The sequence below is a fragment of the Thalia democratica genome, chromosome 8, assembly GCF_965202585.1.
Source record: "Thalia democratica chromosome 8, ktThaDemo2.hap1.1, whole genome shotgun sequence".
Taxonomy (NCBI): Eukaryota; Metazoa; Chordata; class Thaliacea; order Salpida; family Salpidae; genus Thalia; species Thalia democratica.
The window spans coordinates 28,498,916-28,526,340 of NC_139172.1; the positions used below are offsets into that span (position 1 = coordinate 28,498,916).

At 25.5% G+C, this 27,425-nt stretch overlaps 1 protein-coding gene across 2 annotated transcripts; it reads left to right on the top strand.

Moving 5' to 3' along the window:
• The first annotated feature begins 2,965 nt into the window (after nt 1-2,965).
• LOC145842016 (adiponectin receptor protein 1-like) lies at nt 2,966-22,786 on the top strand. 2 transcript variants are annotated; one of them, XM_082949362.1, is made up of 10 exons: nt 2,966-3,113; nt 4,370-4,499; nt 5,471-5,591; nt 5,792-5,949; nt 7,885-8,071; nt 11,221-11,308; nt 12,623-12,722; nt 18,397-18,528; nt 19,045-19,106; nt 22,274-22,786. In XM_082949362.1, the coding sequence occupies exons 1-10, from the start codon at nt 2,997-2,999 to the stop codon at nt 22,394-22,396; spliced, it is 1,218 nt and encodes a 405-aa protein (XP_082805488.1). In that variant the 5' UTR covers nt 2,966-2,996; the 3' UTR covers nt 22,397-22,786. The 2 variants fall into 2 exon arrangements, with proteins under 2 accessions (XP_082805488.1, XP_082805489.1); XM_082949363.1 differs by having other exon boundaries at nt 4,409-4,499.
• Nucleotides 22,787-27,425: the final 4,639 nt, after the last annotated feature.

Genomic DNA, 27,425 nt, shown 5'->3' on the forward strand with positions numbered 1-27,425 from the left:
CACTCAAGGATACTAACTTAAAAATATGATTAAATTTTAATCTCAAAGCGCAAAATTGTATGTTGCTATTTTTTCAAAGTTTTATAAAAAACTAAAATAAGATTGTCTTCAGACTAGAATATTTTTAAGGCAAAAAAAAATATATATAAATTACTAATATACAACAAGAATTTAAATATCCTACCTTTTACTAACTTCAATAGTCCTATTACCACTTTGAATATTACTGATAAACTTTTGCTAACTTATTTTTCAAAAAGTTTTATATAAGGGGATTTGAATTCCGCCGATTTTCTAGGATTCTAATAAAAAGGTTTTAGTTATAATATTACAGCTGTCCAGCAATAAAATTGAATTTAGAACAAATTTTCAGCGTTTAAGCTACATTTGGCTTTTGTGTACTCCACTGCGCGCAATTTTTTAAGCACGAAAATTTTCTTTATTGGCAACGGTATTCAGCTTAAAAATGAAAAAGGCGGTGGATACCTGGGCCGATTCGCAGCAGGAAAATATTTTTGATGTTAGTTTATTTCGATATAATTTATTGCGTGACGGCAACGACGGCTGTGTCGCGTTTTTTAAAATGTTGTTCTTGATAGAAATTAGCGAAACTTGTTTGCTTATTCTTATTTAGTTCTTAAAAATGTATTTTATCAGCTTTAAAAGTAAGAAAAGTTTGTCTTATTAAAATTCAATAATTTGGTAGATTAAAAAAAGCTTAAAAAGTAGTTATTTTAACAGTTTTAAGAAAATTTAAAAAATCAATTTTTTATGAAGTTTTTCTACATATTTTCTTATAAAAAATTCGACTAGTATTTTCTTGACATTTAACGCTAAATTTATAAATATTTAATCATGACGTGTTACTGTTTTTTAAAAACTTTGAGTTTTTAATTTTATTATTATCTTAAAGTTACAACAAAGTTGGTGATTAATTATAAGTACTTATGTTATTAAGTTTTTTTAGATCGTTGTTATATATTTTAGAAAACATGAAGTTAAGGAAATAAAATCTAAAACTAGAATAAATTTCCAAAACTTAATTTTATAATTATGATTTTGTAAAGAAAGTAAAGCGATATGCTAGCGAAAGTTCATTTATGTTGTGAATAGGTACACTCAAATATACTGTCCCCAAAACGAACAACATCAATAATATTAGTTTCAGCCATGCATGACTGAGCAAATAACAAACTAAACAGCAACAGTATTATGTATTCATAAGTTGTTAGGTCAAAAGAAAAAAGTTTTGATTTGGTGGAGCTTCACTCTCTAAGATTGATAAACTTTGTTAATGCTGCCTTCATTGAATGGTATAAAGGTTTTATAAAGCTTTACTTAAAGTTATGTTTTTAGGATTAAAATATCCACCATTGTCTTTTGAAGCAATAAGTATTTGATTGATAAAAATGAGTTTAGTAATATTTAGTTTATGTAGTTTCTAAATTTAATTATATAGACAAATCTGTGAGTAACTTACTTGTTTTTTTTTTATAACAAAAATTAGTTTTTGTTTGAAAAATATTTTATAAGTATTCTACTGCAAAATTAGATGTGTGATTCAGATAATATTATTTATCTTGACTATTAAAAAATCAAAAATTAATATTAATTAATAAAATAAATAATATTTCATTATAAATGTCTTTTTATTTTTTATAAGTAGCTTGTATAACTTACAGTTCATAACATTGTATGTAATTTAATTCCCTTATTTGTATTTAACGTTTAATTATCCATTAATTTTGATAGCTTTGTCTGATTTTACTTGTTCTAACTGCATTTGACAAACGTGAAATTATTTTTGCAGTCTTATAAGATCTATGTAAAGCTTTAAATTGTGTGGACAGAGAAATGTTGCTTACATATTTATGGTAGGAGAGAAGTATATATTTATTCTTTAATTCACAACTAGTTGATAGATAACAGTTTGTTATTTTTTAAAGTATAAATTAGGATTTCTAAACTAATTTTTATAAAAGCCAAAAAAAAAATTGCCCCCTTCTTATTATATATTGCTCCTTTACTAGTTATTTATCTATCAACTTTTTGCCCTTCACTATTTATAGACCCCTTATAACTAACTACCCGTCAGGAGCAATCCAATTTTGGAAAACTGAGTATAAATAAACTTGTTAAAATGTTGTTGTAGATGTGCCACACAGATTATTTTTACTACTTTTTTAAGCTTAAATAATAGGTTTAGGTAGCAAGTAAAAAGTGGGTAGAAGATGATTATGTGGTCTGTGTTGTCTCTGTTTTTTTTTATTAGGTATGTCATATTATTAAAAGTGGATCATAATGGTTAAAATGTAACATTTATTAAAAAAGGCTAAAACAAGCATTAAATGAAATACAAAAATGCTAAAAATAATTCTGCACATTGAAAAATATTAACAATAAGCACTAATCAAAACATAAACTAAATCGTTATTGTTTTTAACAATTGTTAGATTTTTTAAGTTTTGATAACAAAACCCATTTAAGTTTTAGCAATTTAAAATGAAATAGTTCACAAGCTACCCTTTAGAAAAGCTAAAATGTCTGTGATACAGAAAACGTTACTCCTTTCTTGGATACAAACTTCTGTCTATCATTTTTACAACTATTTTTTTTTTTACCGAAACACTTATCTTATACTGATTTTTATAAAAAACTAGATATAACAACATTGATGTACTACTTATAAGTATTTTTTTTTTAATTAAGCTCAGACTGACCAAGACTAGTTAACAGTTATTTAAACTTGCTTTTGGTCATTATGAATATGCTTTTTATGCCTGGATGAGTGGCAATTGTTTATAAATAAAGAGTAGAGGTTTGTACGGTCAATAATTTAGTGAAAATAATTTTTTGTGTTTGTAGTAACCATTATATATATATATATATATAGTGTTTAAAGATGTTGTGAATAATTAATAAATGACAACTAAGCTTTTTTAAATCTAAAACCTTCTTTAGATCATTAAATAAATACATTTCAAATAACAATACAAATGGACAATAAAAAAGATAATGAAGAAAAAGTTAAATTTCTCTATAATAATTTAGAGGAATCTGATAATGAACTTATAAGTCAACAAGCTTTTTCAAAATCATGTCCTCAACTAAATGTAAGTAGTTTTATAGCAAATTAAGTATACAAAATGCTTAATTGATAAATTATTTTAACAACTTTATGATGGTATCTAAATTTTTCAAAAAGTATAACAAAACACTTTTAATTTTTTAAATTTATTTGAGTCTATTTTTCAAATCAGGCTTATTGAAAATTCTATCTTACTAGATTAGACTGAGTTAAAGTTATAAAGTATTTATAAAGTTAAGGTTGAAGAACACTAAGTGTCGTAAAAATCAAGTGTAGGCTTAAAAGTTAACTAGATGCAAATACTAAACAACTTTGCTATACTATGAACCTTGTTAGCTTAAAATCAAACTAAAATAAACTAGGAATAGAAACTTACAACAATGATAAATTACACTGTTTGAAATACTTAAGGAACCAATTACTTTAAAGTTACTTAAAAAATAAAGACTTGATGTACAAACTTTGTCTGCTTACATAAACTGGACCTTAAAATGCATAAGGGTTCCAAAATATGTAGCTGAAAAGAGTTCTTTGCTCTCATAAAAGTACTTACTTGAAAGTACTCAAAAAAATTTAAATATGAATGTTTTGTTATACTTGATAGTTTTTTCATAAGTAAAAAAATTAAAAGTTAATTTTACTAGGTTAAACATAAGTCATTGCTAGGTTAATTAGTTCTTGTACATGTAATATTTTAACTTTTGATAAGTTCTTAATTGTTTTAGCATTTGAAAATGCACAACATATCTGCTAGCTTTTTATCATAACTGCTAGCTTATTTATGTATATTAAAGAAATTTATTAAATTATCATTTAAAAGTACTAAACAATTTTGTTTCTAAATTTTGATCATAGAATTTTAGACTAAATTTCTGAAAGCTAAGACATAGATAACATAGACATTTTGAAAAACATTATCTTATGTGTATAAAGTGCATATACAAAAAGTCTTGATTTTTTTTTTTTGTACAATAGTTACAAACTTATGAATATAAGTATAAATTTTCATCAAGTTTTAGCTTTGACAACTACAAAAAAAAATCACGTTTAAATATTTTTTCTTCAAGATTTTTTTTAATTTCTTTTGTTATTTAAAGTAATCAAGTGAGTATAATAACAAAATCACAAAGTAAATCTCAATAAACTTAAATAAATGTACCCTGCAAATAAGCTTCATTGTTAATTTTAATGAAGTAATCAATTTAATTGTTTTCAATCAAATCAAAAACTACTACCCACTTGTATGAATTTTTTACAACTAATGTTTTTAACAATAAACAGCTCTGGAAAAAAAAATTAGCACATAAATATACTTTAAAGGTTTGTGGGAAGCGTAGTACCAGTAAAAACAACACAAGTGAAGAAAGCTCTTGTGATGAGGACAATGAAAAAAATCCTTTTATCGTGAAAAGTAATGCGACTTTTTTGTTGTAATAATAGTTTTTTGTGTGTATTTTAAAATTATGTATATGAAGGTAAAAATTAGAACAATAAAAGTAAAAATTTGAATAAAGACCATAGGGGGAAACAACTTTTTTTTTAAATTGTAATTTTTCTTAAAAACTAAATTACCAGCTGTTTTTACCGCTTAAATTGACTTTTGAGATATAAGCAATCAAAGATAGAGAGTTAAATATGTTTTTTTTATTGGAGGCTTTAACTAAAAAGGCAAAAAAAGACTGTTTTACTAAAAATGTATGTCCTCTTTTAATTTTTCTGCAATTGTTTTAAAACCTTCTTAGTCTTGTCTTTAAAAATAACTAAAAACTTAGAGAAAACATATTTTTAAAATTTTTCTCAAATGTTTTTTGAATAAAAAATAAACAAAAAGTTAAATTTTTTAAATAATGTTGATCATAATTTTTTTTTGCTCCCTGCAACTTGTTTAGAACATCAAAAATAATGTTTGAAGTTAATTGCATCAAATGTGAAGGAGGAGATAGATTTTTAGTGAGTTTTTAAAATTCCAAGAATATCTATCTTATTTTTTTTTCTCATCTTTGGTTTTGGGTTTTTTTTCACATAAGTTATCTTTAAAGTTAATTGATTTTGTTGAACTATGGAAAGTATCTTCTAATTTATACTTTAAGCTTATAAATAACAGCTAATGAAAAACAATATAGTCTGGTGTATTTTTATAGTTTAGGCCATTGGTTGCCAAAGTGTGCACCTTTGCATATAGTTTTTTTACTATGTACAGAAAAATTAATAAGCTGAATAGTGTTTTATAGATAGCGCTTTTTAATCTACTTCTTTGGTAAAAACATAATTATAACAATAAAGTTATGTTATACTTTGGCACCCTAAACATAAAAGAATATTATTCCTAAATAATAATTGCTTATTTTTTTAAATGTTGTAACATACTTAAAATGATTCTAGGTAAAAAGTTTAAGAGTTCAATAAACAAGTATGTTGACAATTCAGTCCAAAATGCTAAAAACAAAGTGAACAACACCCTCGAAAAAGTAGACAAGATTGCTCATAAAGTTTGGGATGGCAGGTTTACATAAGTTATATTAAGAAATAAGTGTACAATTTGTAATTAGCAATTTTGGTTTTCTATCTTTGTTTTTTAAACACAAAACAACATATAATTTCCCTTTGTCTTTATGTTTTTACAGAAGTAATACTCATCAATTCGAAAATATAAACTCTGTGGAATAAGTTAAAAACTTAGATAACAATTAAAACACTTTCAAGATGGAGGGTGGTTTCGTTTTTCCAGTTGAAGGAGTGGCAGAAGGACAACGAGTACCTCCTCCACTGGCACCGACCCGAGATGCCCAGCTTCAGGGCTTGCTTCGGCTCCATATTCAGAATTCACACTGAGACTGGAAACATTTGGACTCACTTGATCGGTTGGTTTAACTTTGTTAAGCACTTTATAAAGTTTTGTAAAATTATATACCAAAAATAGTTTAATATTGATTGTTTTGCTTGTTTAAAGTAAAGTATAACGTTTAAGCTATTTGCTTTTTTTTTAAAAGTTACTTGAAATTCAGTGTTTTAAATATTTTCCCTAGTCACTATGTATTACTTAAAATTTGTATACAATTAATATTATAGTAAAATTGATAACACTGTTATTATATTAATTGATATAATGAGTAATTAAACTTGAAAGAACAAAACACATAAAGTTTATATTCTTTCTTAGTAAAGGTATATACAAGCAGGGTTGCTAAAAAACTTGAAATCCTGGAAAAACCTAAAATTTGACATTTAAAGCAAAAAAAACTTAAAAAAACCTGGAATTCAAGAAATTAAAAACAAATTCTGGAATTTTGTGCAATTTTTTCATGTAAAGTAATGTAATTTCGATTAAATACTAAAGTGTATTATATAATTTTATTGTATATCATTAAAAGTTATGTTTATTACAAAACGTATTTTAAGTAGCTTAATAGTATCTTTTAAATGTTATTATTTTATTCAAGACGGTTTTTTACCTTATGATTAATTTTATAAAAGTAGACCAAAAAACTTGTTCTTTTAAAAACCTAGGAGAAATTCTGAAAAACTGGAGAAAATCTACGAAACAATCTTTGGCAACCCTGTTAAATTAAGAAAATTAAATATTTATGTATTTCTTAATTAGATTTTGTAGAAACATTATTTTAAAGAAATACTTGAAAAAATCTTACTATATATGTTTATATTTAGTAAATATCTTTATTTAAGCTGCAGTAATTAACTTGTTTTAAAACATAGTATATGCTTGTGCAAGCTGATTTAAAAAAATTGTGTATAGTTTTAGATATATCTTTTAAGTTTTATACACTAAATTTATGATACTTTAAAATCTGTTTATTGTACATAATAAAAGTAAAAACAACATTGCATAAAATCTTATTGTCAAAATAACTAAAACTATTATTTACTAAAGGTTTTAAACTCAGTTGAAAAAGACTAAAAGAGCTAAACTATATGTATTGAATAAGTAAGTTGTTTATCTGTGACCCCTTAAATTATTTTTTAAGAACTTAAATTGTTGGAGTTTGAGTTGTTCAAATTTGAACAGTCATTTGACCGATCTAAAATTCATAAAAAACCAACTAATAATCATCTTAACTAACAAAAGTATTCTTTTCAAACGTTTTTAAACAATTTCAAAACATAACTAAGAAATATGATAATTTAAAACTGTGTTACATCTACCTATCTTAACTTATTACTTAACTATCTAAAATATTAGCACTTTTAAAAACACAGTGATACAGTTTTCAAGTGATACCTAAAAGAATGTCAAAAATCTAAATATTGTTTTTCTAATACAAGGTTTCCCAAACTTTTTTTTAAAAAGTCCCTCTTTAAAGAAATTATAAAAGCAATGGCCTCCTTAAACATAATTTCTCAAAAAACTACCGTTTAAACAGCCTAAGACCTTTTTTTTTGCTCTTCATCATCCACTCCAGAATATCTAGTGTAATTTTTTTATTATTACCTCATTGCCCCCAAGGCGGCCACTTGGCCCAGTTTGGGAAACCCAGTTTTAAAACTTTATAATCATTTTTTGTCATCTTATTTTTGTCCAAAAAGTCGTTCATATTTCGACCTGCTGACTCCAGCAATTTATAAATAACTCAACTTTGTTTCCAATAATTAATTCTGTATTTATTCCTTCAACAGTTTATTTTACAAACTAAGTTGCGGTCAAAGACCTCGTCAGTGCTTAAATAAATCGTATTTAAATAGAATTTGTTTTCTTGAAATCAAAACATATAATAAGTAACTTTGTCATAATTAACGCAAAAACAGTTATCACACACTAACCCCATAACTCATCTTCCCAGGTGTGCTGCTCTTCCTCGGCATGTGCATCAAGTTCCTGTGCCTGCCCGCCACCTACTTCATATCGTCCATGCAGGAGAAGATCGTCTTCTTCCTCTTTTTCCTCGGAGCGCTCATGTGCCTCTCCTTCTCCACCATCTTCCACACCATGAGCTGCCACTCGGAGCGCGTGCTGAAAATATTCGGGAAGTGAGTTGCGGTTTTTTTTTCAGGTTTTCAAGTTGTAGTTGTACGAGTAGTGTAAGTGGTTCGCTTGAAAAGTTTTACATTTGTAATCAATTATAAATTATACGCGTGTTGAAAATTTTAGAAAAGTAAGTTGGGTCGGTATGAAATTACAAAATATTTTTTAGATGTATTAGTTAAAAAGTTGTGGTTAAAGTACAAAAAGTGTCGATTTTTTTAGGCGGTGCGGAAAGATAACTAGTTTTATACGAAGAAGTATTGAGAAATAATTATTTTATTTTAGGACATAGGGGGTCCAACATTTTTACAAAAAATGACATAAAATTTTATTTGAAAGTTTAAATATTCAGAAAATACGTTTGTTAATGATTGCAATAAAATGTTTAGACCTTACAGATCACAATTGGAATTGTGTTAGAACAAATAGTGTAAATAGTTCAGAAAGTGAATGGTGATAAAAAGTATAGACACTTGAAAAGTCTTACGCTTATATATTAACATGAACATCTTTTTCAAAAGTGTTTTATATATAATATCTAACATCTTTTATTTGTGTGTTTTTTAGAACTTTCAGTAGCTCAACCAGTATGTTTTTGTTATCACCAAGATACGTTGTCAGTTGATACTTTAGAAATAATCGTTATTTTACTCCGAAAGACTTGTATTGTTTTGATATTATGTCAAAAGCTTCATTAGTATTAAACATTTTTTGCATTAACATACATATTTTTAGATTTTCAATAGTTTTTTGGTTTTGAAAAACATTTAGTCATTATTCCATTTTCAAACTTTTATGATTGTACAATTAATCTTTTTTTAAGATTATATCTATAGTTAAGTAACAACTTTGTTTTTAATTAGCATCATAACTCTTAAATGAAGTAAGTAGACAGTTTTTAATTATTTTAAATGTAATTTGTGGTTTTGGTTCATAATATGTTTACTTTGTTTAAAAACTTTAAATGCAGTGTTTATTACAGATTATTCTTAGCTACACATTATTCAAAACAAACCAAGTTTAAATTTTAAGTACTTTAATAGCTTTAAATTAGTTTAAAGCTATTTCGTTTAGCTTTCTTCTACCCATGTAATACGTAGGTAAAGCTTTTAACCTTAGTTTAATTCTTATTCTACACTGTTATTAAGTAATTTTTTTCCTTAGTATATACCAAAATAATTAAAATTTAGTTGGTTATATTTTTATTCAAGTCTTAGCTGAGTTAATTGTTTTGTATATTACTTACATTTAAATACACTACAAAGCACTTGAAAACCGTTTCATGTGGTTTAAGTTTAAAACTCGATATGTACTTGAAATAATTAAAAAAACACTATTTTTTCATGCCACAAAACTTAATTTTATGATCAATTTAAAATCAGGTTTTGTTATAAATATTTAGTATTCCTAAGTATAGTTGCAATATTTGTGAAAGGCATTTAACCGTTGCGCATAATACTCACAAGTCCCTTAGCCATGGATACCTTTAAACTATCTTTTGGACATCTAAATAACTATACGTGTTATTTTTAACTTTAGCTTATTTATTGATAGTTAAATTTAGACAGTTTAGTAGATGCTAAAGTTTGCTACTTTTTTAAGGTCATGAAAGTTTTATATCTAAAGTAAGCAAAAGCAAACCAAAAAAAATACGTTTAACAAGTACAGTAGACTACCGCTTAAGTACGCACTTTTTTTGGTACGCACCCCGCCTTAAGTACGCACTTATCTTTGATTAAATTTTCAATCATCAAGTTTTTCCAGATTATTTTATGTTTCCAGGTAGAATGGCCAACCTGCTGAGTTAGCCTGAGACTTTCACAACTTTTAACCTAGGGTGAGTAATCCTGAGTAGTCTAAGTGGCCTGAGATTGTGACAGTCCTGTTATTACATGTTAATAAACTAAATACTTATGTAGTGCTTGCAGAAAAGTGAAAAGAATAATGATATTTGAGCTTTAATGCTATAAAATATATAATTTAGATGACAAAGTCAAAAAAACCTACAAATACAACATAGTAAGTCATAATTTGATTTAAATGTACAAACATTGATGTTTTGAAAATGTTTCGTAAACACAATGTAGTTTGGTACTTTTCCTCTAACAAAACAAAACATATGGAAAATATTGCTTAATACTCTTTTTTATATCATTGACTGACATTGATTTTCTATATTAAAAGTATGTATTAATTATTTAAAAACTTTTTATAGAAAAAATAGATCATTTTAAAATATATCAAAAAATTTTAAAGATTAGAATTATGTATTTAATGTTATTCAAAATAAAAATACTTGTTTAATTGGCTTAATTATTTGGTGGCTAGTTGTAAGAAAGAAAACAAACAACTAAATTTAATATTATACTATGTCGTCAAAAAGTACGCACTACCCGTGCTAAGTACGCACTTTTTGGTCGGGTTCAATTTGCGTACTTAAGCGGTAGTCTACTGTACAGTAAATGTCCTAAACTAAAAAAAGAGTTAAAACTACTTGCATTTTTCAATTATATATGTTTTTTAGTCGATATATAACAATTAAAAATATATACTGTCGTTTATCATTGAATACTTAAAAACTTTTTTTTTGAAATTTAAAGTTTACTTACATTTTATCTTATTTTCACAACAAAAGTTGAGATTGCTTTTACAAAACTATTTATAGTTTTAAACTTTTTAGCTTTATTGTTCAATTCTAAATTCAAGTATTTGTTTTATTTTTATTTTTTTGCTTATGCTATACATAAACTTTCAATATCAGTACTTAACAGTTTTATACTTAAAGCTAGACGAAACAATTTTGTAACATGTATAATTTATGTAACTTTTAAAAGTACAATTACAACTCTTCCTACAACTTCAAAATTACAACAAAAAAAAATCATTTCAAGTTTAAAATTATATAAAATTGTTTAAAGTTATATTTTAAGTATATGGCGAATTTTATGCAAAATAAAAAACTAATTTTTAGCAAACAAACAATTTCAATAGTGTACTAATAAAAATGCAATGTTTAAAAAAAAACAACTTATGCACTTTGACACTACTGTAAGTAATAATAATCACTACTTAAGTTTTAATAAATACTGTTAATCTGCAGTTTGCTGCATTAAACAAGACTTCAAATACTTGGCAAAATATTAGTTTTTTACAGGCTGGATTATTCTGGCATTGCACTGATGATAATGGGATCTTTTGTACCTTGGATATATTACTCGTTTTATTGTGACAGTGAGCCTAAAGTATGTTATCTGCTGTTTTATTTTATTTTAAGTTTTTTTTTGTATTATGCTTGTTTTACGAGTGTTAAATATGTACTATTAAGAATAGTATTAAAAATGATTTTGGTACTGGGAAAACTTGTTGATAATTTTCAGTTGAGTTTTGTTTGTATTATTTGTGCTTCTTCCTAGTATTAACTTTATTATGGACAGAGTTTGAAAAAGTTAACAGCTTTTTAATTTTTACAGTCGTATAAAGCTGTCTGGCCAGCTATAAGTGTAAAACATTATAACTTAAAACAGCTCTGCAAAAATAAACTCAGTATATTCAAATTGTTTATACTTACTGAGTTAAAATGTGAAAGTTTGTATCAAAAATAAATTTTCACCGATAACATATGATTCTAAAATTTAAAAACAAACATTAAATGTTAAAAAAAAAGTTAACATTTAAGTTCATTTCTTTTTTCCCTTTGTTCACCTTGTTTGATAAATGATTCAAAAACTTGAAAGTTTTTCTAAAACTCTATTAAAATTTTCCATACAACTCTAACACTTCGTGTTTTGATTTTTCATGATGAACCAGCTGAACATTTAAGAGATTTGAGTTTTAAAATCAAACATGAAAAGTTTGGAAAGAAAAAGAGCACCTTAAAATTGTTTTACAAAATTAGATTTAAGTGTTGAGTTTAAAGTTTTGAATTTCAGACTTTTTACACTGTTGCCAAAAAACCTGGCAAAAAAAAACTTGTAAAACCTTGAAACCTGGAAAAATTTAAAAGTTTTTGGAAAAATCTGGAATTTTGAAAAATAATATCATCAAAAATATTCGAAAACCCGGAATTTTAAACTATTTTTACATGTAAAGTAACGAACTTTTGATTAGATACGAAAGATCTATCAAAAAGGATAAAAAAACTTATGGATCATTAAAAAAAATCCTAAAAAACACATTAAAGTAGCTTTACAGTGACTTTCAATGTTTTTTTTTTACCTTAAGTTTAATTTAATTTTATACTAAAAATAGACAAAAAAACTTGTTTTTTATAAACCTTAAAAAAATTTAGATGATAAAATAAAAAATTACAAAAAACCTTTAGCAACCCTGTTTTTTAATAACAAACATAAACTTTTTTTACTATTACTAATGAGGTATTTTTAAATCAATAGACTTTTAGCTTATTTAATCTGCGTCTCAATAAAAATTTTTAAAGTTTATCAACCTCTTTATCCCCTCAACAGTCAACTTTAAAGTTTAAAACGGCTCGCAGTTTTGTTGTCACCATACATTTGTTTTACATTGTAAAAATTAACTGGCAAACAACGTGATTTCAGGTGATATACATGTCGTGCATATGCGTGCTGGGCATCATGTGCATCGTCTTCTCGCAATGGGACAGGTTCGGAACCGCCAAGTACAGAAGCACCAGAGCAAGTTGGTGTTTTTGTTGTTAATTGAATAAATATTTTTACCGTTTAAATTCAATAGTCGGAAATTATTTTTGTATTAAAAAACGTTTTTGGTTGAATTGGTGAAGTAATTAAAACAATTGATGACAAATTAACATACTTTTGATTAAAATCAAAACTTGAACATAAACTTTAAATAAGTTATTCGCAAATCTTACTGCGCGCAAATTCACACTCTGATAAAAACTTCTCTAAAATTCTTTTTTTACTAATTCAAATTTTATGTTTCTAAGTTGAAGATACTCTGACGTTTAAATAAGATTTAAGTTAAGTGTAAAATTAGATTAGTAAATATACTAAAATTTAGTTTTGTACATTTTTGATCATATTTAATACATAATATATCAGTAATTATAAAAAATATTTAGCAAAGAATGAATATGTAATAAACGCATTAGTTTCAATAATGTAAATTATAATTTAAAAATGTAAACATAAGTAGATTTATTAATATTTAAAATACAAATTATTAAGTTGTATTTGTTTTAAAGTTGTTTTTAAGATACTTTTGTATGTATACAAGGTTATAACTTAATTGATAAAACATTTATTTTAAACTTTAATCTATTTTTAAAAGTTTTTGTTTGGTGTTCATTTCAAATTAAAACTTTAAAATATACAAAATCTATCAAAAAATAACTAATAATTATATTTTAAATTGTCATTATTTTGCAATAAATGTTTGTATAGCAACTTACTTAAAATAGTATGCATTTAGTGTTCACTGTGGTAAAGTATGAATATAACAGGATATACTTTGCATTGTTGCAGCTTATACTACTTTCTTTAAAAATGTATAACTTTCATACTAAATAAAGCTTTTATTTGGCAAATTTTTTGCACAGTTACTTGTTGTTTATTCAAAAAAAAAGTCTTTAAAAACCATTGGTTAATTTTATGTTTTATGTTATTTTTATATTTAAAACATTTAGATTTTTTTAGATGCTATTATCAATTATGATTTTTTTCTAAATTTATTTGTAAATAATTAATTTAGTTGTCACCATCTATCATGAGTATATAGATCATTACAACACTTATAAAGTGTTTACGGTTAACTTAATATTTTCTTTCAATGCAAAACTAATGATAAATTACTATTTATATACTTTCCAGACTATTTGGCAATGAACAGTTAACTGATTTATCAGCATTTACCAATTGTAACTAAATCATACGATTTTTCGTTATATACTGCTTTGCGATAAAAAGTATAGAACAGTTTTGTATGATTTACTTTTAACTAACATCTTTATAAAACTGAAGTTTGCTTGCCCAGGCGAAAGTTGTAGCTTTGATTTTAATACATGCTGCTAAATATGGATAGCTTTACTCTAAAAAAATGTAACTTGTTTTGAAACATAATCCATTTAGATGGTATTTTAAGCAAATTGCACTTTTTAATTATATTTTATTAGTTATTAACATACAAATAAAAATGTTTTTAGGTATGCTTAAAGGTTTTTAGTTTTATCACCTTCATATTATTTTAATAAATTATATACTTAAATTTTGTTTGTATTTTTTATTTTCGTATAGTTTATATATTTCTTAATACAATATTTAAGTGTTTCTTACTACTTTTTATTATTATTATTATTATTATTATTATTATTATTATATTGTTTATTGTGCAATGTTGGACTCGGGCATCAAAACCTGAGCCACTTAAACAGGACACACAAAAAGAGAAAAAGAAAATAAACTTATATTCACGCTTTAAGATAAATTATATATATAAACATAATTCAAATGAAAACACAAAGTTAAACACAATATGATATACAAATGAACTAAATTTAAAAAAAATTCAATTCAAAAAATTACAAACTTATATATTACTTAGAACACACAATAAATTAGTTTGTCTAAAATCATCGCTTATAAAACAAAATTCCTAATTACAAAATAAATAAGTAAACCAATAGTTTGTAGGAAGGAGGTGTAGGGAAAAGAATATGTTTTTTTTTGTTTATAGTGTAAAATTAGTGAATTTTATTGGTATTTATTGTATTATAAATCAAATCTTTTTAGCTTTAAACGAAATTGTTCAACCCCTCACAAGATACTATATCCTGAGGTAGTCTGTTCAACAAAGCTTTTGCTCTATATTTAAAAATATTTTAGTTGCTGTTTGCCAATTAATTAAAGTAGTTTCAAATTTACCCATGTTTTGTGTTAGTCTCACCAAATACACCTTAGGTAAACACAGTTTAGTATAATGTGAGGTAAAGTTTGTATTTTTTTTTTTAATTTTAATCGATTTAGCATCAAATTTGCTTTTTAAGTTATAATTATATTTACACTTGAGTTAAAATATTGCTTATTAGGCTAAATAATTAAACAAAGCAGTTCAAAAATAATTATACTTATTAGTAATATTTTAGTTTTATTCAAAACTAAAGTTTTCTTAAATTTAACATATTAAAAAAATTAACTTGTACTGTATTAATTGAATTTTTTTTACGCATTTTTACTGAATAACTTAAATATTTTTATGACGTCATTGTGAAAAAGTAGTATATTTTCACAAAAAAAATCTCACAGCTTATCTAGTTTGTTTGGTAAACAACATTTTAAAAATAAATTTTTCCAATTAGTTACACTTTAAACAATAAAAAGTATTTATTTTTCAAAAGTGTTTAGCCCTATTTTTAAGTATGCTACCGTTGAAGAAAATAACTTAAATTAATTCAAAGCAAGTTATGTGAATATAAAATTAATTGAAATAAACCATGATTTATTTATATATTAATTTATTTTATTTGTTTAAGTAGATTAACTTAGTTATTAGCTGTAAAATGACAATTAAAGTAAGATCAATAAATTATTTATACTCTACTTTATGCATTTATTAAGAGTTATGTTTATTTTTGGTACTTTATGACTCAAACAAGTTAGCATGCATTGATAAAAATTCACGCATTAGCTTTTATTAAGTAAGTTTTAGCTAAAGTATTTAAATGAAGCTTGAAGATAAAGTATTCAGATTATCATCGGCTTTGTATTTTTTGTCTAATATAATTGTATAGTAGATTTATATTAAAATAAGTCACTTTATACCTACATAACTGAATAAAGTATATAAAGAAAGTAATCTAAAAGCATATTTTTAGTGTTTACTTTTTAAGGTAATATGGAAAATAATTATATAAAAGACATCGAACATATTTTTTGTACGTTTTTGAAAATGGATTTAAAAATTGCAATAAACGTATGTGGAGCTACTAAATATGCATTTAGTGTAGGTGGTGGTCAAATATGAATATTACTTTGCATTTTTGCAGGTTATGCAATCTTAATTTTTGTTACTAATACATCAAGACATATTGAAAAATTTACATCTTTCAAAGCATGTGCTTTAATAACTAAAGTTGTTAGTTTTGAGTAAAGTTTTATATTTATAGACAAATTTTTGTCCACCACGAATTTACATTAGTAATTTAAAAATTACACTACTAATAAAAAATTCTTCTTTAAGATTATACTTTTTTCAATTCATTAAATAGTTTTTTTTGTAATTAAAGTACCCATTTTATACCTAAAGTTTATTTAGCATTCAAATATATTTTCACTTCATTGATCATTATATTTATAAACTGTTATTAATATTTAATTTTTCTAAAAATTAAAACTTTCTCTTTACGCATGCAACATTAATAATGAATTAGATGTTTTTCCACAACTAAAGCACTATAAAAAATAATAAATAAATTATGGACAATTAAGCTTAAATAATAGAAATAGTTTGAAAATTATTACAAAACGAAATAATACGTTTAAAAAATAACTTATGTAATTGATTATTACTATTTAAAAATTGTCTTTAAATTGTTTATTGGTTATTTTTTTGAATATACATTTATGTCATTAGTTTAAATTTAGTTTTCATTAGAATGTTATAGTTTTGTTTAAATATTTACAGCTTAATTTGATAAAACTATAAATAGAAAAAAATATTAGAATACTATAAATGCTTTAGATGTTTTAAGCGACTTGTAAGTCAATTATGTGCTTTTTTAGGTGAAATTTAGTTCTAAATTGTCTAATTGAATATTATCTATAAACCTAAAGTGTTTATAACAAATTAAAATTGTTAACAATATTTATAAGTGTATTTTCATTTTGTTATTTTTATCACCTTGATGTCAATTTAAAATGATTTTGCACTCAAGTGTTGAAGGTACTTTCAAACCTCAGGTCACAAAGTGCTGAAGAGTAGTTACTTATTAATAATGGATGTGTTAAGTTTTGCTTCCACTTAAAAATGTTTTAAAATTACTATAATATTTGGATGACTAATTAATATTCTTAAGAAATAGTTATACTTATTATGTTTTTTTTTGTAGTGAAAAAGTGTTTAAGTTGAATTTAATGAATTATTAAAAATTTAAATTTAGTCTCCCTATAGTTAAGTTCTAATTATACTCGAATCGTGAGTAAAATTAGCGCTGATTATGTTAAATACAGCATTTGTAAAAATCATTATAAGTTTAAATTATGTGGTGACAAAAAATCGATTTCAAAAACTATTAACCATTACAAAAATAAATTATTTTATTTACTACTTACGTAACTTGGCTAAATAATTCGAATAATTTCATGGCAATATCGTAAAAAAGTAGAACTTTTTACAAAATATGTTTTTTTTTCCTCATAAGTACAACTTTGCCTTGTACCAAACTGTTTTTCAAAAGTAGAAATATTTCAGTCATTTCTACTTGAAAATATATTGAAGTCATGTGAACGCTAAAACGTTAAACTAAACTTGTTAAATATGAAAAGTTAAAAATAAATCAAGAAAAAGTTAACGTGACGCTTGTGAGAAAAGCAAATTTTTCACCGCATGACTGTCACGCCACTATCACGCACCATTTTCGTTCGATGGTTGCACCATTATTATTTATTTGATACAATTGTTTACGTTTAAAAACCCAAACATGTTTATGTGCGGTTATGCAATAAAAAGTTTCCTCTTGTGATTTAAAGCTATTTTAGTTTGTTTGTCTGCATTAAACTGCAAATAAAAAATTAGTAACTGGAAAAGTTTAAATTTTTAATGAAAAAATGTAAGTATTTCTACTGTTAAATTTATGACTAATAGTTTTAAAAACTTTCCTTAATAAGTTATATGTTTTATATATTTTATATAATTTTATTTGCAAATAAATTTCAATAAAAAAAAAGCTATAAAACTTTTTGAATAGATTATTTTTGTGGTAATGAAGTAACTTATCTTATAATGTTTATTGAACGATAAAAACAAAAGGTTTAGTCCTAGGGCCTTGTACAAGAAGAACCTTTCGGTTATCGACCCGCATACCACTTGGATACCTTTTAACGTCTTGTTCAGGACTAAATATATTTCTCAATATATAAAAGTGAACTAAATCTTAAAAAGAAAAAAAAATAGCTAGCTTAAAAATATTATAAAAAAATATTTATTTATCTATATCATTAACTAATTATTTATATTAACTCATATTAAAAAAAAATGTTTTACACTCAAAGTGAGTGTATTCAAACAAAGAAACCTTTGTTCAAAAAATTACCAAGTTTTACATTTGCCCCAAAATTTTATAGAACTTTTGAAATAGATTGATACTAGTTACTGCTTCTAATTGCAAACAATCCTGCAGTTGTGTTCGTCGCCCTCGGGCTGAGCGGAATCGTTCCGGCGATCCACACCACTTTCAAGCTGGGCTTCCACAAGTCGTTCAGCGTCGGTCAGCTCGGATGGCTGTACCTGATGGCTTTCTTGTACATACTGGGTGAGTTTGTTGATTTACGTGTTAAAATAATATTTTTAACTGGTTTCATTTTCACAAATGAAATTGTTCTTACTATTTTTGTACATATTAGGTTTGGTAGTTTAGAACTTTTTATTCAATTTTTTAAACTTTTTGTTAAACCTTTCTCTACATTTTGAGTGAGATATTTTTATAACTTTCTTAAAAAAATATTATTTAGTGACAAAGAAAAGATATATTTTTTTCAAGTTTAAATCTGTATATGTTTTTTAAGTAAAAGTTTGGTAACTATTTCTTATAGTTATTAGGTTATCTAGTATTTTTCATTGATAGTGAACTTAATTTTTTCAAAGGTCAGATTTAATACTTTCTATTTTATAATGGAGTATTTACCTACACTTTTTTATTAAATACGAAAGAGTTTTGTACGTGTTCACTTTTAATTAAGTTTTGCAATCGTCTTTAGAAAATGTTTATAGATTTTCAACTTATGGTATTTAGTTTTAACATATAACATAAAAACAATTATTTTCACAGGAGCTTTTCTGTACGCGAAACGGATTCCTGAAAGGTACTTTCCTGGAAAATGCGATTTAGTGGTTAGTTTCAAAGAAAACTAAATTACAACAAAAGAAATCAGTATTAGAAGAAATTATTTATAAATTAGTTTTACTAACGGTATTGTAAGTTGAATTAAATTAGGGTTGCTAAAAAACCTGGGATCCTGTAAAAACCTTGTGTTTCACAATCTAGGCAAATAAAGACCTAAAATTTTAAAAATATCATCAAAAAACCTGGAAAAACATGAAATTTTAAACTGTTTTTACTTGTAAAGTAACGAAGTTTCAATTAATTAAAAAAAATCTACCATAAAAATAAAAATTTTTTGTTTCATTAATTTTTTTTTTTACAAAAATTACATTTAAAGAAGCTTTACAGTACCCTTTTCAATAGTGTTATACTGTTTAAGACAGTTTTTTACCTTTAATTTTATACTAAAAATGGACAAAAATAACTTGTTTTGAAAAACCTGGAAAAAGTTCAGAAAACCTGGAAGAAATTTACAACGAAACCTTTTGGTAACCCTGTTAATTGCTTAATATAAGAAAACTAATTTTTGCTGATTAAAACCTGTTATAATGATATTTTAAAACTTTAATGGGTTGATTTTATAAAACTTCTTGAGTGAACCATAAATTAAATTTAGTTATAAAAATGTATTTGAAAACTCTTTTAAATGCTGCTGAATCGTTTTTAAAATTCTTTACTTGATTACTCTTTACAAATTTTTGAATAGAGTTAGATAATTTTTTTGTAACTTGGCATATCTTAGAAAAAAATAGGCGGGCTAGAACTTTTGGTTTACAATGTATTGTCATGAAATTATCATTTATTTTGACAATTAAGGTTCCAAAAAGTATCGATATAATGACATAATTATTGTTGTAATGAGAGAAAAAAAGAAGCAATTAAGCAAAATTTGTTTAGCTCAACTCAAACAAACTTTGTGTAAACATATTATTGTCCTAACTGATAACAAGTATGTAAAGCTGGTGATTGAAATTTACAGAAAATGTGAAAAACAAACAAGCTAAAATTTATTTTTAGCAAGCTAATATATTATGCTGGTTAGCCAGTGAGTTTTTATCCTTGAAAAAAAACTAATACAAATTATGTAACAACCATTAATTATTAAGCGAGTGAGTTGCAGTTGTTTGAATTGTAACGGACTTTGGCCTTGATAGACGGTTGCTGAATAAAAATAGTTTGTAGGAAGTAATTATTAACACAGAATAAACACAATTTTTAGGAAAATATGTGTAAATGAACTTTTAACATTATTGAAAATTTAAAAGTTAATTAGAGATACAGAAGTTTGTTGACTTCTATTTAAGTACTTAAGATCAATTAATGCTTGTTGTATTGCATTTATTTAATCAAAACTAATTTCATTTATTCAAATAAAAACTTACTATGCTTTAAATTAACTAAAAAGTTTTGTTTATTTTATAATTACATAAGTTAATCGTATAAGTTTAAAATTTATTTTTATTATGTGTATGAAAGTACGTAAAACAATGACATCACTGTTTAAATTTTTTCTTGTTTTCAAAGTACAAAAGTAATTTTTAGGAAAACACGCATTGTTTTGTTGAAAGTTTATAGATTACTCACTCAGCAGTATTAAGTTCTTAAGCATGTTCTATGTCAAAACTTGTAATTTTTTTATTAAATACATAGAAAAGTAATCAAGTTACTAAGCATTAGAATACTACATCTCATTTTTTATCTGTTTTACATTGGTGCCTTGAAGTATTAATTTCTATTAGCTTTCTAAGAAAACTTTATAATTTTAAGTTAAATTGTTTCAAGATTATACCAGTATATTGGTATTTTTTTTAATTACAAATTTTTAGGCATTGTAAATTTGTTTAATTTAAACAAGTTTTGTTTTCTCAAAAACAAATTTTCTGTTTAATTTATACATTTTAAAGTTATTGAAAAAATAAAGTAGTTAAAAATAACACACACCATTAAAATTTTAATGTTATGGTTAGTCAGAATGAACCCTTCTCACTTTTTATATTTAACTTTACACAAAGCTTGTGAAATATATCCAAATTAATTATCCGAAGCTTTTACTAATAAATTTTGGTGATAAGAATTCGTGTGTGTTGTAATAATTTTGAAAAATACATAAAATGCTGAATTTGTTTTAGTACAAAACATTTACTTTTTGGGTTATTTCTAAGTTCTTTAAGCTTTAATGTAATAAATTTTTATACAACTAATATATACCCAAAAACAATTTCTGGTTGTTTGAACATTTTTTTGGATTTTTTTATATGTATCCCAAACTAATTAAAAAAAAATACGAATTTTGTTGCAAGTAAATTAAAGTTACAGTTTATAAGAATTTAAAAAAATTAAAGATGAATGAATTATCATGTATTTGAACACATAAAAAGTCATAAAGTTGCTAACCCAAGTTGTCATTAAATAGTAATTTTACTTAAGTTTTAAAATTTAACACCATTAATGTTCAAATATAAAAGTTTCATAAAATATATCTGTCTTAAGTAATTTTTGCAACAGCTTACACAGATTCCAACATTTTTCACTTTGAAAGCCGATAACATAGTTGGTTGATAAGACACACAATTTATTTAGCAATCTCACAATAAATAATCGCAAGGATCATATATATATAAACTAAACCAGTAGAAGATAAGTTTTTATGGTATTTAGCTTTTATGATATCACAATAGAAAGTGGAAAGGATCAAAAATCGTATAAAATAAGTTTCAATGCTGTTTTTCTACAATTTACATCTTCAATCTACCCATGTGCTTTATCACATTCAAAAAAAAAACGTATTTTGCTACTAACGTGTTAATACTGGTTTATTTTAGATACTTTACAACAAAAAATGAGTTTTAAAAGTATCACAAATATTTTAACTCATTCAGTCTTATGCCACCTCGTAACGTTTCCCACAATTTCCAATATCCTAGCCCGTCATTAAATTGGTTGTCTGCACAAACAGTCAATTTTAGTTTTTATCACAAACCCCAGAGCTCAATGTAAGTTCCAAGTTTAAAATACCAATAATTTTTTTGATGGTTCAGTTAATTTTTCCTACAACTTTCAGTTTCAAAGTTCATTATAAATCTATTTGATAACATAAACAATCACATTTTAATATATGATCTTTTACCATAAAATGTTTTTGATGACTTGAGTAATTTTCCCAAACAACTTTCAGTTCCAAAGCCACCAAATCTTCCACATCCTGGTGGTGGCGGCGGCCATGGTCCACTTCCACGGAATTTCCAAGCTGCAGGAGTCGCGCTTCCTGCTGGGCGAGCAGTGCATGATCGACGACTGAGCCGTGACGTCACGACGCGACGTGGCAATGACGTCATAACAGCCGGCGGTGCGGAGGTGTTGAAGTAGCAGTTTTTTTTTCTTCTGTCCGGTTTTTTTTTCTTTCTTTTCTTTTATATGCAATTATTAAGACTATTGCCGCTCTTTCGTTTTAGTCGTTTTACAAAAAAAGTTATATTAAATTAAAAAAACTTTATTACTTAAAAAGTTGATAAACTGAAGCTAACGTTCTATTGCATTGCGTTTTAGTCGAAATTTTAGTAAAATTTTTACCTACTATTTAAACAAGGTTAGTTTTTATCGCTTTTAATTCAACAAAGTTTTACTTTTGATCACTACTTTCCCTTTCTTCAAAATTTCTACTGTAGATTGCTTCGAAATATTTAAAATTAATAACTGTGTACTAACTTATTTACTTATTTTTAAATCACAATAAAATTGATTTATGTAAAAAGTATTATAATTATGACTCATGATAAAATATAAACTAATAAATTATCTTTAAAAGACCTGTTTATAATGATTTGATAACTTATTATTAACTTACCTGTACTGTAGTAATTTTGTTTATATAAATATGTGTACTGATTTTTGAAAAGTAAATTACATAAGTCATTCACGAAATTTAGAATGTATATGATGTTTTCAAATTTTATTGTAAGCTGCAACCAAGTAAAATATTATCAGCGAATGTATTGCAATAATGTGGAATTTTAGATTTATTCAGGCTGTCTCTAATTTCTTTTTAGACATTTTTTCTAGACAAATTTAGTCATAGTAAGTTTGCGTATTTAAATATAGAATAGTTGCATGAATACATTAGTTAAACTAAGTTTATGCAAAATACTTACTCGAAATTAGTTTTGTAATAAAATAAAACTTCAAAAGCAATATTAACAGTATGTTTTAGATGCCTAAATCAGTAATAGCTTTTTGTGTTCTATAAAATATGTTGAAGTTAACAAACTTATTAATAAACTTTCTTTACCTGTCAACAAAAACTAGTTAATAAGAACTGTGTAGGTATAACTATCAGATCTTTTAGAATTAAAAAAAGATACAACTTTCAATATATATTTTAATAACAGCAGTTTTTAATGTTGCTAATGTTACTGTAATTATTCCTATTTTCTATCTATTTCTATCTACTTACATTAATTTGTTTTAACACCTTACTATAGAAACCACAAGCTTATACTGATTTTTGTCATAGCGAGAGCGAAGAATGTACAGTGCTTCCTCACTTATCCGGCCATGTTTGGGCAAGTTTTTTTTTTGTAATTTTGGCCGGATAACTACAAACATTGTATTTTTTTCTTATAACCTCTTAAAAATTACTCAAGGTTCATAATAAAAAAAAAACACTAAGTTTTCAGTCAGTGCAACTTATTCTAAAGAAACAAAATATTAAAACAGAAAAATAACAAATTTAATAATAATTCAAATAAGTTTAATATTGATGTGACGAAAATAAATTACGCCGTAAACAGTTTCAGTGTTATTGAATCGTTTTATGAAAAAGGAAAAAATGAGTTTTTTGACAGATCCTTCTCGTTTCCTGGCAAAAAACTCCCGTAATCTGATAATATGCGACACACTCACTATCTGATGTGGCTTCTGGTTGACAACAATCGTAAACTAACTAAATCCATTTTCTGCATGGCTTCGGCGTGAGGGACTGGACACTTAAATTTTGTGGAACATCATTTTCGTCTTCCACACCCTCACCAGTCTCTTTTTCGTCTGTCTCCATAAATCAATGCAATAGTTCCTTGCTCGTCCGTGTGTTCACAAACGGGACCATTGCAACTCATCCAGTTTTGGATATCATGGTCTGTAAATGCGAAGTTTAACTTTAAAATCTTCTAGGTAAACTAGTTATTTGCAGTTTCCTTCAAAGCGTCTTTGTTTTGCATTTAAAAGCTTAGTAATGATAACAGTTTCTTCCTTGAGTTTCTTATTGCAGAAGGTGTTACCGTGCCCAGGCGGATGCAAAGGTATCAACAATTATTACAACGTCGATTTTTTTCTTGTATGCTGAAAGTTGATTGCGGTACAAGATCGCTTAGAATCGACTTTCTGTAGACCCTTTTAACAGATTCAAACACACCTTGATCGATTAGCTGTAGAATTGCAGTTACATTTGGAGACAGAAACTTGGCAGCGATTTTGCCACCAGCTGATGTGAGTTCCTCTTTATCTTGTGCAGAGCAAATGTCGAGAGGCAAAATGGCTTTTTCTTGTGACCAAGTTCTATCAGTCTTTGTTTTGTTTCGGGAACAAAAAAGTTAAAAAGCCTATTTAGGGAAATATTACGATTGACCCAAGCATTTTCCTGGCTTCGATAGACTCCGCTTTCTTTCGGTTTTGCTTCGCAACTAAGCACAACAGCGCGCTTTGCGCGCGATTGTGCGATCTTGGTTTCTGCCTCTCTTCGAACTGCAGTTTTCAATTTAGTTATTCATCCCACCCACCTCAAAAATTATATCCAATATATATTCTAAACTATTTTTTAAATTTCAGAAATTTCATGTTACGTCACTAACTCTTCCAGATGTTCGTTTTAGTCGACATAAAATCGTTTAAAAATATGTAAGAAAAATTTGCATAAAATTAGCATAACTTTTTTTATTATTTCATGTTACGTCACTAACTCTTCCAGATGTTCGTTTTAGTCGACATAAAATTTTTTGTTAACTTAAATTCCTGCTCTAAAAACTACCGTTTTAACTATGCAAAAAGGATAATTGCTCTACTTGAAAGCTGTAGTTAGTGTTTTTAAAATATTACCAGGCTGGTTGCAACAATTCACTTTATAAAAATTAAATTTCATGAATCTTCTAGGATTAAATAAATTTAAAATAAAGGAGTCCTTTTTTTTGCTCTTTTAGTTTCCTTCTACTACAAAACACCACTAAATTACAAACTTTAGTTGTTAATATTTAAAAAAAAAGCTTATTAAGAGTAACTTTAATAAGAAACTTATAGATTGTATAAAATTCTACAAAATAAACCTAAATTATAAAAAAGACCTTCCTCTTTCATTTTACAAAACTACAATATAGAGCATAATTTTCATAAGTGTTCTGCTCTAAGTGCTGTCTACTTATAAGATTTGCCACATACAAAAAAAGAGCTAAGCAAAATTTAAAGGTCGGGGCAACAGATGCACGCACACTGTGTAGACCACTGATCTAAAGTAAGTTTTGAACAATTTCGGGTATATTAAGTGTAACTTTTAAAAATCCTCTCAAATTTACTTAAAACATTTTCTTTTTTGCTTTTTTTCAGAAACTCCGGAATCCGGACTACCTACTGTCATTTCGAAAAAAATGTCAGAATGTTTACAAAGTTTCAAAAAAAAGTTTGTACACTACCAACGTACTTTTCGTGCACCCTAAAATTATCATTGACTCAAAAACAAAATCAATGCATGCTGGCGTGCATGGGTGAATCGCAGACATATAATATATAAAAACAGTGAAATAATAGTGCAACATTGAAAACAATATTGAAACAAATTGAATCATTTTCATTTATTATTAGATTGCGAATTATTTCTAGTTCTAGTTATTCGAAAATAAGTGAGAACATATTTTTATTTGAGTTAGTTATCAAAATGAAAAATTAGCTCAAGTTTGGAGAGTACAATCAATTAGTCTAGGTCACTTTATGTTTGTTAAATTAAAAACTACCCTGAGTATTACGATTGAGAGGCAGCCGTGCCGTGGTTTACAAATAAAAAGCTAAAACTAGTTGCTAAAAGCTGTTATGAAATATAACTTTCTAAAAAATAAAATTCCAATAATTAAGATAAAAACAAATTATACAGTAATCTTCCTTTATTCTACCAACATATGTTTCTGTGTGTCAACGAATCAACACACTTCAACTGGGTTCTGTAAAAAAATAATTACTGTAATGAGAGAATAGAAGCATAGAATAAAGTAGGTGTATATATGTTTTCATTAAAATAAGATATATTCTACAGATAATAGTTATTAATAGGTGAAATACTTAACATTAAATCCGACTGTTATAAAATTATATGATATTTGTAATTATTAAGTCCAAAATAAATAAGTAAGCTAAATTACACAACAAAATATAATATAAACAAACAACTTACGTTAATAGGAAAGATAACTAAATCAAAATTTACGGTTGTTAACTAACGAAAAAAATACATTTTTACAACCAATAATTACGTCACAATGTAATTATTGGTTACTTTGTGTAATTTAGCTTACTTATTTATTTTGGACTTAATAATTACAAATATCATATAATTTTATAACAGTCGGATTTAATGTTAAGTATTTCACCTATTAATAACTATTATCTGTAGAATATATCTTATTTTAATGAAAACATATATACACCTACTTTATTCTATGCTTCTATTCTCTCATTACAGTAATTATTTTTTTACAGAACCCAGTTGAAGTGTGTTGATTCGTTGACACACAGAAACATATGTTGGTAGAATAAAGGAAGATTACTGTATAATTTGTTTTTATTTATATTCCAGTGAAGTTACTTTACTAGGATCTTTTATTAGCAAACAATTAAAACTATATTTTGAATAGTAATAATTAAGATATAAAGATTAATTCAAACTACTTCAACTAACGTTCAACTAAAACAAGTAAAGTTTAAGATTATTAAATTTTGTCTAAAATCAAATTTTAATTTTTCTATCAAAACTTAATTAGTTTTAACTTTTTAGTGTTTGTATACTTTATTTCTACAATTTATTGAACACATTTTTCAGAATACATATTGTTGTACACAAGTATTTAGCAAACCTAAAGGTAACTAATGTAAAAATTAGTAATATTGGTAACAGAAAACATTTTAGATATATAATAGAGAAAATAACAGTAAGAATTATTACTAAATAGAGTTTTTTTAGTACAACTTTGAAATATTAGACGTGTTTAGTTATAATGATAGGTAATTTTAAGATGTCTTATAAGTTTATTAACTTAGTTTAATATACCAAAAATACCTCTTTAACGGTTGTCTAA